At 36.4% G+C, this 15,364-nt stretch overlaps 4 protein-coding genes across 4 annotated transcripts; all 4 read left to right on the top strand.

Moving 5' to 3' along the window:
• Positions 1 to 747: 747 nt before the first annotated feature.
• On the top strand, positions 748 to 2,700 carry LOC140802000 (heavy metal-associated isoprenylated plant protein 47-like). Its single transcript, XM_073157440.1, has 3 exons — positions 748 to 882; positions 1,969 to 2,047; positions 2,148 to 2,700. The coding sequence occupies exons 1-3, from the start codon at positions 877 to 879 to the stop codon at positions 2,459 to 2,461; spliced, it is 399 nt and encodes a 132-aa protein (XP_073013541.1). The 5' UTR covers positions 748 to 876; the 3' UTR covers positions 2,462 to 2,700.
• Positions 2,701 to 3,776: 1,076 nt separating this feature from the next.
• LOC140802084 (heavy metal-associated isoprenylated plant protein 47-like) lies at positions 3,777 to 4,604 on the top strand. The gene is made up of 3 exons (XM_073157550.1): positions 3,777 to 3,858; positions 3,975 to 4,053; positions 4,166 to 4,604. The coding sequence occupies exons 1-3, from the start codon at positions 3,853 to 3,855 to the stop codon at positions 4,465 to 4,467; spliced, it is 387 nt and encodes a 128-aa protein (XP_073013651.1). The 5' UTR covers positions 3,777 to 3,852; the 3' UTR covers positions 4,468 to 4,604.
• A 1,453-nt stretch (positions 4,605 to 6,057) lies between these two features.
• Positions 6,058 to 12,299, top strand: LOC140780793 (disease resistance protein RPM1-like). The gene is made up of 2 exons (XM_073126554.1): positions 6,058 to 6,156; positions 9,192 to 12,299. Exon 2 carries the CDS (start codon positions 9,304 to 9,306, stop codon positions 12,142 to 12,144), a length of 2,841 nt encoding a protein of 946 aa, XP_072982655.1. The 5' UTR covers positions 6,058 to 6,156; positions 9,192 to 9,303; the 3' UTR covers positions 12,145 to 12,299.
• Positions 12,300 to 13,914: 1,615 nt separating this feature from the next.
• LOC140780794 (heavy metal-associated isoprenylated plant protein 47-like) lies at positions 13,915 to 14,812 on the top strand. The gene is made up of 3 exons (XM_073126555.1): positions 13,915 to 14,057; positions 14,174 to 14,252; positions 14,368 to 14,812. Exons 1-3 carry the CDS (start codon positions 14,052 to 14,054, stop codon positions 14,682 to 14,684), a joined length of 402 nt encoding a protein of 133 aa, XP_072982656.1. The 5' UTR covers positions 13,915 to 14,051; the 3' UTR covers positions 14,685 to 14,812.
• The last annotated feature ends 552 nt before the right edge of the window (positions 14,813 to 15,364 follow it).

Raw genomic sequence — 15,364 nt, 5'->3', positions numbered from 1 at the left:
TCAAAAAGAATCTACGGTGTGAACAGTTTTTTTTTTTATTTTTTAATTATGACTTTGAAAATCTACCTTTAGTTCACAATTTTGGGCCATCAAATTAACACCTACGGATCTCTTGAGAGAGCACTCAGACTGCAATTGATGGAAGTCGCGTAGACTCTAATTAATAACTCTGGCTTTGGCTTGGGAAGATGTGTTTTACTTTGTTCTACTTGTGTCCAAAATTAGTTTAGTCGTCTGTACAATTCTTTATGCTAAATCTATTTAGAATGAAAGAAAAACTGTTAGAATTTTCATTCTAATTTAATAGAATCTATTAAAATGATTAAAATACCTCTTTATATCAAACATAACAAATATAATAAAATTATAAAAATATTCGAGTTGTTCTTCTTTACAAGCAATTTGTATTCAATATAAAAAATATTTTAGTAATTGGGTGGGGGGTTATGTTAGTTCTAAGAAGTACGGAGATTAGTTTGGCATAAAATATTATTAAGTCGAAAAATAATTTTTGATAAAAGTATAAAAATACAAAAAGATAAATTATATTTAACTGAAAAATGAATGAATTCACTTCAAACAATTAATCTCTCGTAATCTCGCCACTTCACTCCTACGGCTTGGTCTCACAAATTTTATTAGAAATTAGAATAGGTGGAGCCTTCTTATCTTGGGTCAATTCATCGCTCAAAGAATAATAGGTAGTAAGTATCACATTGCTTAATTGGCACTTGCAACCTTTCTTAGCTTCTTTATAAGTAGTTTCTCCTCGTGGCACTCCTATCAAGTTTATTATCTCCTCATCTCTAGTTCAAAAGTTTAAGAGGTTCTCTTTTATCCATCAAAGTTCTTACAAAAGAAAAGAGAAGAAAAGAAATGAAGGTAAGCTTCCCATTCCTAGAAGTTCTATTTGCATATATCTTCACTTATTTGAGCATCGCCAACCGACTAAATTTGGAGCGGGTTTACTCTAATCAAAGACTTGTATTATAAAAAAACTTTAGATCCTGACTCTAAAATACTATTTCTTTTTTAAATTTCAACACTATCATTTTAAATTTCGCTTGTATTATTATTTTTTACACTGATTATTTAAATTTAGTGCATATTTAGTTCTGCTATTAAGTTTTTAACAAGGTACTTCAAAATAAATTTAATATCAAATTATTTTAAAATTTTGATTTTTAAACTAAATAGTAAATATATTTTTACTTTTTGTTATTTTGATTGGATAAATGTTTCGAAATAATTTAGATAATGACTCGAGATTATTCTTTAAATATAAACACTAAATACTAAAATATATTAACCATTAAGTACATAAAATATACACCAAAAAGATTATATTTATTTATTTTTATGTCACTTTTATAAGTATTCAAACAAAACATTTTGATGAATCTTCTTATATTGAGCAATGAATTATTATAAGCATCCATTGTTATAGGCCTCCATCTCTTCAATAATTAGAGGTTGAGTAGAATTAATAATATTCGATTCCTCTCCATATTCATTCTCCACCGTTATATTATATAATATCACATAACTAGTTATATTGTCATGTACTCACTTATTCTAATATCATGTCTTATTTATTATGCCCGGCTATGTATTTGCACGGTATTTCACTTTTGTTATTTTATTAAAAAATTCTAATTTACTTAATTAAAAAAAATAGTAATTTAAAATTAATTCTGAAACTATTTAATATTAGTATTATTTTAAAGATTAAGATAATAGCTTCCCAGCAATATAATTTTCTTTATTAAAAATAAATTAATATTATTAACATTTAATACATTAATTCTGATATATATATAAATACTATACAATTTAATAACTAAAAGTTTAAAATAGAGCACCTTCGGATTAGAGTGCACCAGAATCCTAAGAAGACATATTATCCTCCATTGGAGATGCTTTTAGGGAATCTTTCTCATCCACTTAGATTGCATATTTGGTTTGCAGCAAACGATTGTCATCAAAATACACACGAACAGCGACAAGTGCCGGGCCAAAGCCATGGCGTTGGCCGCCAAAGCATATGGTAATACTACAAGAACTGAAACGTTTATGATCAACAATATTTTCTCTTGATGATCATCATCTGCTTCGATATACTCACGTTAACTTCGTCACTTGGACAGGAGTTATTTCAATTGAGTTACAGGACGAGGATCACTTGGTAGTTGTTGGAGATGGTGTAGATGCAGTCCATTTAACAACCACTCTGAGGAAAAAGCTATGCCATGGAGCTTATTTGACTAAAGTAGAAGAAGTGAAGGAAAGTGCGGAGAAAGAAGCAGAGGAAGAGAAACCTGAAGTGGAACAAGTTCGATGGTACCCAAATTACTACACACCTCTTCCTCCTCCATGGTACCCAAATTACCCTCCATTCTCGCAGGCAGTTGTATATGACTCTGAAAGCTATTCAGGCACGAGTTCTTGTTCCATTATGTGACCTTGGATCAACACGTACACCAATGACGCCAAGCACTTCTCATTAGCCAGTAAATAATGGTGAAATGTTGGGCTTTTAGGTTGTGTATTTAGTTTTAAGTTCGTCGTATTAATTGTTCATGTTGTTGTTGTTAGTAGTTATTTTGTTTTATATATATATATATATGTGTGTGTGTTGAGCAGACAAAAGAATCATAATTCAAGTGAAATATAATTTAACATAAACTTTAAAACTTAAAATTCCTATATAAACTCGTTTGTTTATTTATTCTCTTTTTAACATGAAAACTAAGTTAGAAAAGTCATTGAATGACATCTAATATGTCAAAATTAAGAGAGAGGGACTTATTGAAATAATGGGTGAGCATACCCCACTAAAATGACTGATTGAAAGTTGATGGTCAGAGTAGAGTCTATGTTGAAATTTAAGTTCGATAAGGAAATGAATCATGACGAAATTTCATGACGCAAAATTAGGTTAAACTTGATAGCTATATATGAATAGGTGTGTTTTGCAAATCAGTCCCTAAACTTTAAAAAAAAACAAAAAGCGTCCCTTAATTAGTTTTTAAACGATCTAATTTGAATAATCTTTAAGGATTATGATATTTAGTTTGTGAATTTTATCGAATACATTCTTTTCTGAAGCATCAAGTATTTTTAATTCTTAACATTAAGAATAACTAAATAAAGTTCCTCTCTAAAGCATGAAGCAATTTAATTCAAGAATTAAGAATAAGTACTCCCTTTATTATGTCAACTCCTTAATTTATTTTTTTCAGCAAAAACCACATCTACGACATTAATAAGAATTACAGGGACGCAGAGTGACTTAGTTTTGGATCATCACCATTATTATATTCTAAAATTATCTAAATTTATCCAGCCAAATAATAACAGCAATAATAATAATAATAATCATCTTTCACTACGCCATCCTGGACAAGTTCAGCATAACTTGTACAGTTCACTCGATCGACTATCTAATTATAAGCAGTGAATAGAGCCTAGATTAATTAATATCTCTGGCTTCAGATACCAAATCTAGTTTTACTCCAAGTAATTAGACACTTAGATGCTAAGATAAGAAGCTAACCAAGAAGTATTAATGAATTCACTTCAACCGAGTGCTTGACTTGGTCACATAAACCGCGGTTCGCTGTCGTTTATAGTTAAAAAGGACTCTTCCTTCTTGGATCAAGTCATCGGTCATAGTGTATTACGTTGATTAGTTGACATTTATTGTAACGAACCTTCTCATACTCTTGCTAGTTTCTTTATAAGGAGGAGACTTCCCCCCTGGCTCTTATCAAGTTGGCTCATCACCTTCCTCATCAGTTTAGCTCAAAAGTCTAGAGGCTCTCGTTTATCCATCAGAGAGATCTAAAAGAAATGAAGGTGAGTCCCCATTCCTAGAAGTTCTGTTAATTTGCGTATCTCTTTAATTCTTCACTCCTCTCAGGGGATCGATCTTTAATTTGTCGCTCACTTAGATTGCACTTTTCGGTTTGCAGCAAAAGATTGCCATCAAGGTGCATATGAACTGCGACAAGTGCCGGTCTAAAGCCATGCAGTTGGTGGCCTCAGCAGATGGTAAAACTACAAAAACTGAGACGTTTATATATGATCAACAATATTTAGCTCTTGATCATGCATCTACTTTAACATACGTGCTGATCACGTTAAATTCGTCACTTGGGTACAGGAGTTAATTCAATCGAGCTACAAGGCGAGGATCAGTTGGTAGTTGTCGGAGATGGTGTAGATCCAGTTTATTTGACGACCATTTTGAGGAAAAAGTTCGGCCGTGCAGATATAACTAAAGTGGAGGAAGTGAAGAAAAGTGGCGAGAAAGAAAAAGAGAAACCTAAAGTGGAGCTACTTCAATGGTGCCCAAATCAGTACTACACGACTAGTCAATGGTATCCAAATTACTCGTCATGCTCGCAGGTAGTTGCATATGACTCGGGAAGCTATTCAGATACGACTTCTTGCTCCATCATGTAACTAACTATGCATCAACACACCGATGAAGCCAAACAGTTATAATAATTAAGGGTGAAAATTTTGAGCTGTTTACTTGATGAGCGATTTGTGTATTTAATTTGAGCTCGTAGTAATGCTCATGTTAATCTTTTTAATTATTTTTAGAGAGATCTCGTATTGTTGACGTTGTTGTTTACTTTGTTATGTTGAGCAGACAAATGATAGTCATAATTCATGTGAAACATGACTTAACATAAACTTTGAAACCTAATTAATCCTATATAAACTTAATTGTTTACTAAGTTCATTAAATTTAGCTGATTAAGAAAAGCCATCGAATGGCAACGAACGAGGGACTTCTTGAATTAAGACTATAATAATTGTTCAGTTTTGATAGGTGTTAGGAATGTGACGAGTGATGATGGTATTCCATGTTTGATAAGGATTGTTTTTTGTTTTCTTTTATTTTTAATTTTTTTTTTGTTTGAAGAAATAGAGGGTTGCATTAGCAAAAACGGGCAAGCATACACCACAAAAATGATAGATTGAAAGTTAGATGGTCAGTCTCTATATTGAAATTGAAGTTTGCGAAGCAAAAGAATCATGAAAGTTAGATGAAACATGATAGGTATAAGAATAGGTAATTTTGAGAATCACTTCTTATACTAAATCAAATTACAAAAACTGTTCCTTAATCTAGTTTGTAAAATCTTAGGCCTCGTACACTTCATAGTAAGTCTTAGCCGTTAATTTTAATATTAGTTTACTAATACTTACTTCTCACTCTATCAATTTTTATCCTATATTTTTATTTTTTATAGTTATTATTTTACTCTTAAAAAGACATAATTTTAATCAACTATTATTTCAATCATTCTCTTCCTATTTTTTTTAATCTTTCTCTCTCTTCTTTCATCCATCCATTAATAGAGGATATTTATAATTATTTGCCAAAATATTTCTAGTTTCTATGTTACCTCAAGTGTAATAATCACACCGGTAAGTTTAAATAAATAAGCATAGGTAAAGTAGTATAAAAGTTATTAATTCACGAGTGAATGCCCCCTCAAGGATTAAGATATTTAGTTTGTGAAATTACGTATAAATTCTTTTCTTAAGCATCAAGTAGTTTTAATTATTAATGCTAAGAATAAGTTCCTTTCTAAAGCATTAAGCAATTTAATTATTTTCTTCTAAAACTTAAGTAATTTATTCATAAATTACTAATAACTGCCTTTATTAAATTAACTCATTAAATTATTATTAGGAAATACCACATCTAGCTACAACATTGCAAAGAATTACTAGGAAGAGCTAGTACGAGTATCCTAGTTTTGGATCATCACATTTATGAGATTCCAAAATTTTCAGCAGCAATTTTGTACTATGAAATGCACATCTAAATTTATCCAGCCAAATAATAATAATGATAATAAATAATAGTTTTTCAATTTGGCGGATTGGACAAGTTTAGCATAACAATTGAGATTAGGAAAGATGATTAAGCAAAGCAAGCATCAGTCTCCTAAATGAGACCTGACTGACAGGTACAAGGCAAGAATTATTTGTGGGTGTCTTTCTATTCAGCAGTATGTTCGACCTGTAACAATTGGATAAATAGCCGGCCCTTTGAAACTAATCGTACCAAAGTAGCAAGCAGCAGGGCTTTCTGGTGTCTATCCTATATCTCTAAATCAGCAGCCAGAAGTGGTAAGCCTCATTTTGTCTGCCATGTATTTATCCTTTGAATTAAGTTTGATTGGTTAAAACCATATATTAGATCGTTCTTTATTATCTTCATGAACTCATAACCTATATATAGAAAGTGACTTACTTTGATACTAATATAGATTATCATGCTAGTTTGTTACGAACCGGCTTGGTCCGATTCATAGCTGTTCTGGATTAGTTTGAAAACGTAAATTTTGAAAGAAACTGCGAATGATTTAGTCGTTGGATCTTGCTGAATTTTGAATATGTTGTTGCCTTTGAAAAGAGCTTTTTATTAATTCCAAGATCGGAGGGTTTGGATGGCTAGATCTTGAGATGTTGGACGAACAGAGGCTAAAGGTTGGATGAACCCTAGCTTATGAGCCCTTAAATGGTTAGATAGGTGCTAGGATAATTCTTTCGGAGTAAAGGAGGAGAAGTTATTATAGAAGAGGAGGATTAGGAGTTAGAGGAAGACGATCAAAAATTTGGGCGATGGAAGGAAGGAGGTGAGAGAGGGGGCTAATGGCTAGAGCAGGAAGGGAGGAGATAAAGACACAATGCCGTTTCAATTATTAGATTCACTATAATTAGGGTTTCCTCCACATATTTATAGAGGCTCACTCTTGTGACCCAAACAACCAAATTAAAACTCTAACAACCCAACAATTCTCACCGTGGTGCATTCGAATGCGCCTTATCGAGTTCGAACGCGCAAATACCATTCTCTGTCGTTGTGAACGCATGCATGCATTCGAACAGTCTCGTTCGAATACGGTTCTCTAGTGTTCGAATGCCCCCTTGACAAAAGGTCTTATTCTCTCAAGCAAATACAAACTAGATAAATAGGCTCATCCCAATAAACCCAATGCCGCGAGTGGATCCAATTCGACCGAGTCGTATTATTCCATCATGCTTTCGACCACCTTGTCCTTAAGGTGTCCATAGTGGTTTCCAAGCCTTATGAAGTTGCTTAATTGATTGTGCATCCTTTTCGGTTTGTCCATGCTCTTCCCGCGATTGGTCCTCCATGTCACCCTCTAGATCATCCTTGATCATCTCCTCCATGAGCATAATAGCAGCGGGCTATTTGGCGCATTTATGGCCCAGCATGACGCGCTCGTCGCAATAGAAGCATAGGCCCTTCAAGCACCGATCTTCAATGTCCACCGACTGGTCCTTCGGGTCTAGCCTGCTTCAAGGAGGGGTTGGCCCGCTTGAATTTGGCCGAGCCTGTCCTGAATATGGCACACTCGAGGCTGGAGATCTCGAATCCACCAGGGTTGCCTTCATCTTTAACATTGTTTGTGCCACGAATGCTAGGATTCGCGGAAGATCGGAAAGGCCTGTTCTTCCTCGCGAACTCTATGGGGATGGCGATCTTAACGAAGCCATGTGGTATGTCTCCAAGCTTTGGTCACTTGTTTGCTTTGCTACCTTCGATCTTGTTGTAGCCATGATGATTCGAGGATTGTTGGCTTTGATACTAGTTGTTATGAACTTGCTTGGTTCTATTCGTAGCAGTTCTAGACTAGTTTGAGGACGTGACTTTCGAAAGAAACTGCGAATGATCTAGTAGTTGGATCTTGCTGAACTTTGGATATGTTGTTGTCCTTGAAGAGAGCTTTTTAACGAATCCAAGATTGCAAGGTTTGAATGCATAGATTTTGAGATATCGACCAAACAGTGGTTGAAGGTTAAATAAACCCTACCTTGTTAGCTCTTCAATGGAGGTGCTAGGATAATTCTTTCGAAGTGAAGGAGGGAGAAGTTGTTATAGAAGAAGGGGATTAGGAGTTAGCGGAAGCTGACCAAAGACTTGGACGGTGGAAAGAAAGAGGTGGGAGAGGGCACCAATGGCTAAAGAAATAAAGAGATAAATGTACAATGCCGTTTCAATTATTAGATTCACTTCAATTAGGGTTTCTCCACATATTTATACAGATACACCCTTATGACTCAAACAACTAAATTAAATTACTAACAACCCAACAATTTTCATCGCGATACGTTTGAACGCATAAATACCGTTCTCTGTCGTTGCAAACGCGTGTAAGCATTTAAACGTTCTCGTTTGAATGCGATTTCCTAGCGTTCGAATGCCCTCCTGACAAAAGACCTTATTCTCTCAAGCAAATATAAACTAGATAAATAGGCTCATCTAATAAACACAATACCGCGAGTGGATCTAATCCGACCAAGTCGTATCATAGTTCAATTATTTATCAACAACGATAAAGGGAGAATAACTCCATCATAACCTCTCATATCAATGTGTCAATAAGAGTTATGAAGATGTTATTTTAAATTAATCTAATTTGAATCTCTCTTCTTCTTTTGTTCTTTTGGCAACTCTTTGTACTTTAGTATTTGATATCTACTTTTAGATTTATCCATGTTATTTTCTCCAAGTTAAAAAGATTGATATGATACTTACGAGACTGTAATATTATTGCATATGTTAACACTAATATTTAATATTGGAGGATTTTATTTTAGCCAATAACTTGTTTTAAGGTCATAGAAATATTTTAAGATTATTCTTTCAGCATGTTAAGACCATCTAGTGTGCTAACTGTACATTCCATTTCATGAAGAGCTGAGATAGTATTAGATAATCAGTACATCAAAAAGCTGCGTTACCTTTGTTATCTAGTAATTTTCTCTTTCTATTGACATAGATGTATATCTACTTTATACAGTCATCTGAAAGCAAGACTAAAGTTCAACAAAAAAAAAAAAAAACCATAAATCTTGTCAGCAACGTGTGCCAGTTATCTAATAAAATCTTTCACCAATGGTCATATCTCCGGTTTCAACCATTAGTCTCGTGTTGGTATCTACTAGTATGCCAACATTGACGAGGTACACAGGTATCTATTACGAAGTCTTTTTCACCTAAAATTTAGTTTAATACAAAGATTAGCCAGAACCAAGATAACCGGAGATTTTCTATAATTTTAGCTTGAGGTCATTGATTAGGTTAACAATCCTCTCGAGATTTGATATATTTACCTTCCGTCACTGGATGACAGCATCACATACAGTAAAAACAAAGAGCTCGTTTGGATGAGCAGACAAGGAGAGCAAGACACGAACTCGAGAACTACTAAATCCAAGTACAAAAGCTAGTATAAGAAGTTTAAAATGGCAGATCCTGCACTTGGTCTTTCTATTACGAAGCTGGGTATTGCTACAGGAACAGAACTACTGAATTTAGCTACATGTCTGATATCAAAGAAAGCTTCATTATTGGAAGAGCTCCCAAGTCGTATGGGTCGAGTAAAGGATGAACTGGAAGTAATGCAGGGTTTCTTAAAACAGCTAGACACGAGAGGCACCAACGAAGGTATCCAAGAAGAATGGATACAACAAGTGAGGAAGGAGGCATATCATATTGAAGACATCTTAGATGAATATCTCTACATAGTAGGTGGGCAGGAAGTGAGGGGTTTCTGTGGTTATGTGAAGAAAATGGTGAAGAAACCCAAAACTTTGTTCACCATGAGTGACATTGGCGCTAAGCTGAAAGTTGCAGAGGACAATCTTCAGCAACTAAAGGAAAGGAGAGAACGATGGGTCCAGACGCCAATAGGTGCCAGTTCTATCGAGCATGATAACTTGGATCGAGCAAGATTTTCTCATTTCGTGGACGGCGGAGATCTCGTCGGTTTCGAAAAAGAGAGAAAAAAGTTGACTGAATTGTTACTGTCTCTGGAGAAAGATCTCTCTATACTCTCTGCGTGGGGTATGGGAGGCCTGGGGAAGACTGCTCTGGTCAGCCATGTGTTTGAGAAACAAAAAGGACATTTTGACTGTCATGCATGGATTTCTTTCTCTCAGTCGATTAAAAATGATGATGAAATCTTAAGAAAAATGATAACCGAGTTATATAAGAATGATCACGGAGCCCCACCTGACATTCCAAGCATGGATACAAGAGGATTAAAAGAGACGATACAGACATTTCTTCAAAAAAAGAGGTACCTGATTGTGTTGGATGATGTATGGAATCCGGCAGATTTTGGCAGCATACGTGAGTTATTCCTTGTTAAAGATTCTCATGAAGGAAGTAAAATAGTCATTATAACTCAAAATGAAGAGGTAGCTTCATTTGCTAGCGAGGATAAAAGGATGAAGCTGGAGCATCTAGGCGAAAACGAAGCATGGACACTCTTCTGTAGGTGGGCCTTTCGGAATGAAAAGGGTCATGATTGCCCAGCAGAGGTTACGGAATGGGCGAGGAAAATTGTAACCAAGTGTGAAGGACTGCCGCTGGCCATCGTGTCCATAGGAGACCTTTTGTCCTTGAAACCAAAAACAGAGTTAGAATGGAAGCGAGTTTTTAACCAGATTAATTGGCTGTTGGTTAACGATCCTGCGCTGCGTCATCTGAAGAACACTCTAAACCAGAGCTACAGCAACTTGCCCGACCATCTCAAGAACTGCTTTCTGTATTGCAGCATGTTTCCGGAGGACACCCTCATCTCAGCAGATAGGCTTGTAAAGCTATGGATAGCGGAGGGATTCATACAAGAAAAGGGGAAAAGCACATTGGAGGAAGTTGGTGAGGGCCATCTGTTAGAGCTAACCCGTCGGAGCATGCTGCAGCCTATGAAGCATGGCCACAGGGGTACAGTGGAACTCTGCCGGATGCACAACCTTGTACGCGAGTTTATTCTCTCTTTGTCGAGAAAGAAAAATTTTCATGAGGTTTACCGCACATACAGAAGAAGAAGAGGAAGTGGTAGTGGTAGTGGTAGTGATAGTGGTGTTTCTAATCAACAAGAAAGAGAAACAAGTAAAATTAATGCCACTTCCCGTCGTCTGTCGGTAATCGAGTGCAGCAGCGACCTTTCGAACCTATCAAGCGAACATCTGCCATTCCTTCGGACTTTAATAGCGTTCGACACCAGTACGCCCTCGTCTCGGCAGCTCCCTTCTATTTCATCCAAATTCAAATATCTTGCGGTGCTAGATCTATCCGGCTTGCCGATCGACACCCTACCTGATGCGGTCGGGAGCTTGTTCAATCTACGCTACCTGAGTCTCAAGTGTTCAAAGGTAAAAGCTCTCCCCAAATCTATCCGTAAGCTCACTAACCTGCAGACGCTGGACCTCTACTCAACTGAGATAAAGGAGTTGCCGCGTTGGATAGTGAAACTCAAGAAGCTGCGGCATCTGTACGCCGGCGAGGTGACCGATCAGACGTTCAGAGCATTCAACTCAATTACTGGCCCGAAAGCACCAGAAGGTCTGCGGAAACTGAAAGAACTGCAAACGCTGGTGGCGGTGGAGCCCTGCGGAGGGTTGGTGGGACGATTAGGAAGTTTGACCCAAATAAGAGACCTCGGATGCTACGGCTTGAGGGGCGAGCGTTGTGAACAACTGTGCGCCTCCGTGAGTTGCATGCTCCTCCTCTGGCGCTTGGTCTTGTCCGCAAGAGACGACGAAAAGGAGGTCCTCCGATTGGACAGCTGGGAGGCCCCACCAAACCCACCCACGGAAAAGAAACTCGTCAGTCTAAATCTGAGAGGACGGCTGTCGCAAGGATCGTTGGACTCCTCGTTCTTACGAGCTCAAGAGGGCAACCTCAAGGAGTTGGCTCTCACGAGTTGCCATTTGGAGGTCGACCCAATCCCATCCCTCGCTCGGTTCTCGAGCCTGACAAGGCTCAGCCTTCGGAAGGCGTACGACGGGGAGCAGCTGGTGTTCACTGCTGGATCGTTTCCCAACCTGCAGGATCTTTCGATCTCCGACATGCCGCGTGTCAAACAGGTGGAGATACAGGAAAGATCCATGGCGAAGTTGAAGACCCTCGAGCTCCAAGACATGACGGAGCTTAGAGATGTCCCACGTGGCATTGAGCACCTCAAGTCCCTCCCAGATCTTCAAGTCCATGGGTCTTCCCCGGAGTTGAAACAGCGAGCCGAAGAAATGAATAAGAGGCGCATGGCTCTCCAGATTATCACTATCCATGTCGATTAAATGACATACAAATACAAATATAAATAAATAAATAAATAAATAAGCTTATGTATGCTTTCTTTCTGGAAAATAATCACTGGCCGTAGGCCCGTAGTACTTTAAAGACATTGTTGGATTTCTATCTAATTAATAAAAAAAGTAAATGTATTGATATACGCCCTCGGGAACCTCATCTGATCTTATGTTTGGATTTTTTACTTGGGTATTAAAACATTTCACTCTCGGGAACCTCATCTGATGGTTTATGATTGGATTTTTACCTGGGTTTTAAACATTTGTGCCAACAAATTTTTATTTAAATCAAGACCTCTTGTTTGTTTTAAATTTTTATTTAATTTAATTTTTTTATTCAATGAGAGAAAGCACTGAGGCTAAGACAACTTATTAAGTTTCAATAATTATAATGATAAGATTTGAAACACAAAAAGTAAGAAAAATAAATAGCGGCCAACTTTTGAACACACCTCGTTAAATTTTTATTTTATTTAATTTTTTATTTAATGAGAGAAAAGTCATTGGCCGAGGTAATTTATTAAATTTTAATAATTATAATAATAAGATTTAAAATAAGATAGAGCGACGACTCCATACTTAGCCTATAATAGACAACACTATAATATAATTCAGAAAATTAAATACAAGGTACAAATACAAATAAAGTGAAGAACTACCCAAGTGATTCCCAAGAATAAAAAGCTTCAAGCTTAGTATTATTAATCTAATAACTGTTGTTTCTATCAATTCAGCAATCTAAGATACAATTCTTAGAATCTATAAAAACAAGAGGATTGAAGATCACTCACCTATAACACAAATCGAAGAAAGAGAAAAAAAAACTAACAATACTCTAATTCTGTTACATGGCAGCAACGCTGTCCGTATATTCTTAGCAATTGGTATTAGTAGTATGACAATCTTCGATTATGCCAAGCGATTTAGTACAACTAACTTAGTGGTCTGGTGTACGTGCGAGCTCGATATAGTATGATAGTAGGTGGGTTTGAATTTTAGCAGGGTGAATGTGCAACTCGGTTACGCGCTTGATGGAGTAAAAATCTCGATTTAATTTTATGGGATGATCCTTCTAAAGCACACTTGCTTTGAGCGACATCAAAGAGAAGATCAAGTTGCTGTCTCACTTTAAATCACAGGTTTCACACTCTACACAGTGTTACTTGACTGCCAAATGCGAACTACTCTCTTATAATATAAGTATTGGGACCCTGAAATGCTAGTGGTAGTAATAAGTATTCTGGTCTCCTTCTAGGCAAGTCAAAAAGATCAGTATTAAGATTAAAATTGCTTTTGGCTTAATTAATCACGAGAGATGCACTAACTAATGACCATCAAGAGAACCTTTGGTCTGAAAAAGTATGTAGCCAATTTAATTACGACTCTGTTGGTGCAACTTTACTTCACATCTTGGGCCATCAAATTAGCACTATCGGTTTCTTGGAGGAACCCTCGACTATCCATTTACGGGTAGTGAATTGTGCTTAGACTAATTAATGGCTTTGGATAACAAATCTATTTATACTCCAAAGTGATTAGGGACTTAGATGCATGCTAAGATAACAACATAACCGAGAAGAGTTAATGAGTTTACTTCAAAATAATAGAGTACCGTCTCTCCAAATCTCCCATTCACTCCGACGACTTGACTTTGGAGTTTGGTCACATAAACAGCGGTTCGTTGTCTTTTATATTGAAAAGGACTCTTCCTTCTTGGACCAAGTCATCGGTCACAGTGTATTACATTGCTTGGTTCACATTTATTATAACGAACCTTTTCTTTATAAGGAGGAGACTTCCCCCCCTTGGTTGTTATCAAGTTCGCTCATCACTTCTTCATCAGTTTAGCTCAAAAGTCTAGAGGCTCTCGTTTATCCATCGGAGATCTAAAAGAAATGAACGTGAGTTCCCATTCCTAGAAGTTCTGTTAATTTGCATATATCTTTAATTCTTCACTCCTCTCAGGGGATCGATCTTTAATTTGTCGCTCACTTAGATTGCAATTTTTGGTTTGCAGCAAAAGATTGCCATCAAGGTGCAGATGAACTGCGACAAGTGCCGGTCTAAAGCCATGAAGTTGGTGGCCTCAGCAGAAGGTAAACCTACAAGAACTGAGACGTTTATATATGATCAACAATATTATTTAGCTCTTGATCATGCACCTACTTTAATATACGTACTGATCACGTTAACTTCGTCACTTGGGTACAGGAGTTAATTCAATCGAGCTACAAGGCGAGGATCAGTTGGTAATTGTTGGAGATGGTGCAGATCCAGTTTATTTGACGACCATTTTGAGGAAAAAGTTCGGCCGTGCAGATATAACTAAAGTAGAGGAAGTGAAGAAAAGTGGCGAGAAGGAAAAAGAGAAGGAGAAAGAGAAACCCAAAGTTGAACTATTTCAGTGGTACCCAAATCAGTACTACACAACTAGTCAGTGGTATCCAAATAACTCTTCATGCTCGCAGGTCGTTGCATATGATGACTCGGGAAGCTATTCAGATACGAGTTCTTGCTCCATCATGTAACTAACTATGCATCAACACACCGATGACACCAACCTATATATTTATTTGATGAGCATGTTGTGTATTTAGTTTATTTGTATGCTGATTGATTTTTGACAGTTAATATATATCAATTGAAGTTAAGCTCATCCTCTTGTTCATATTGTTGGTTACTTTGTTATGTTGTGCACGCAACGGGCTCATAATTCAATTATTTAAGAGAAATATGATTTGATATGAATTTTGAAATTGAATTTAACTCGAAAGTTTAAGCTACTAAGACGAGAATATAAAGAGTCTATTATATATGGAACTAAATGTAACTAAATTCATTGAAGGCTCACCTTGGAATTGACCATTGAATGACATCTTCCAAGTTTATTTGCAAATATGTCAAAAAGACTTCTTCCAATACATATCGTGATATTTAAATGTTTAGTTTTGATTTAGTGGTGGAAAGTTGATGAGTGATAACGAATGTCAAGTCTATATTGACAATTAAGTTTGACGAGGAAAGGAATTATGATGCAAACGGATTTAAAACTGGACGAAACTTGATAGCTACACATAGATGTGCTTGGGGTTCCCAAAACTAAATAAAATTACAAAAAAAAAAAAAAACTTGACTCTTGAGGATTAAGATATTTGGTTTGTGAAATGACGAATTAATTTATTTTCTTAAGCATCAAGTATTTTTAGTT

Source organism: Typha latifolia, chromosome 1 (genome assembly GCF_019914945.1).
Source record: "Typha latifolia isolate L0001 chromosome 1, TyphaL0001v2, whole genome shotgun sequence".
Lineage (NCBI taxonomy): Eukaryota > Viridiplantae > Streptophyta > Magnoliopsida > Poales > Typhaceae > Typha > Typha latifolia.
This window is presented reverse-complemented; position numbering and strand designations above follow the sequence as displayed.

Coding starts and splice junctions, on each gene's coding strand:
- LOC140802000 (XM_073157440.1), top strand. Junction 2,048..2,147: donor GTTGGCCGCCAAAGCATATG/GTAATACTACAA, acceptor TCACTTGGACAG/GAGTTATTTCAATTGAGTTA.
- LOC140802084 (XM_073157550.1), top strand. Junction 4,054..4,165: donor GTTGGTGGCCTCAGCAGATG/GTAAAACTACAA, acceptor ACTTGGGTACAG/GAGTTAATTCAATCGAGCTA.
- LOC140780793 (XM_073126554.1), top strand. CDS start 9,304: ATGGCAGATCCTGCACTTGGTCTTTCTATTACGAAGCTGGGTATTGCT.
- LOC140780794 (XM_073126555.1), top strand. Junction 14,253..14,367: donor GTTGGTGGCCTCAGCAGAAG/GTAAACCTACAA, acceptor ACTTGGGTACAG/GAGTTAATTCAATCGAGCTA.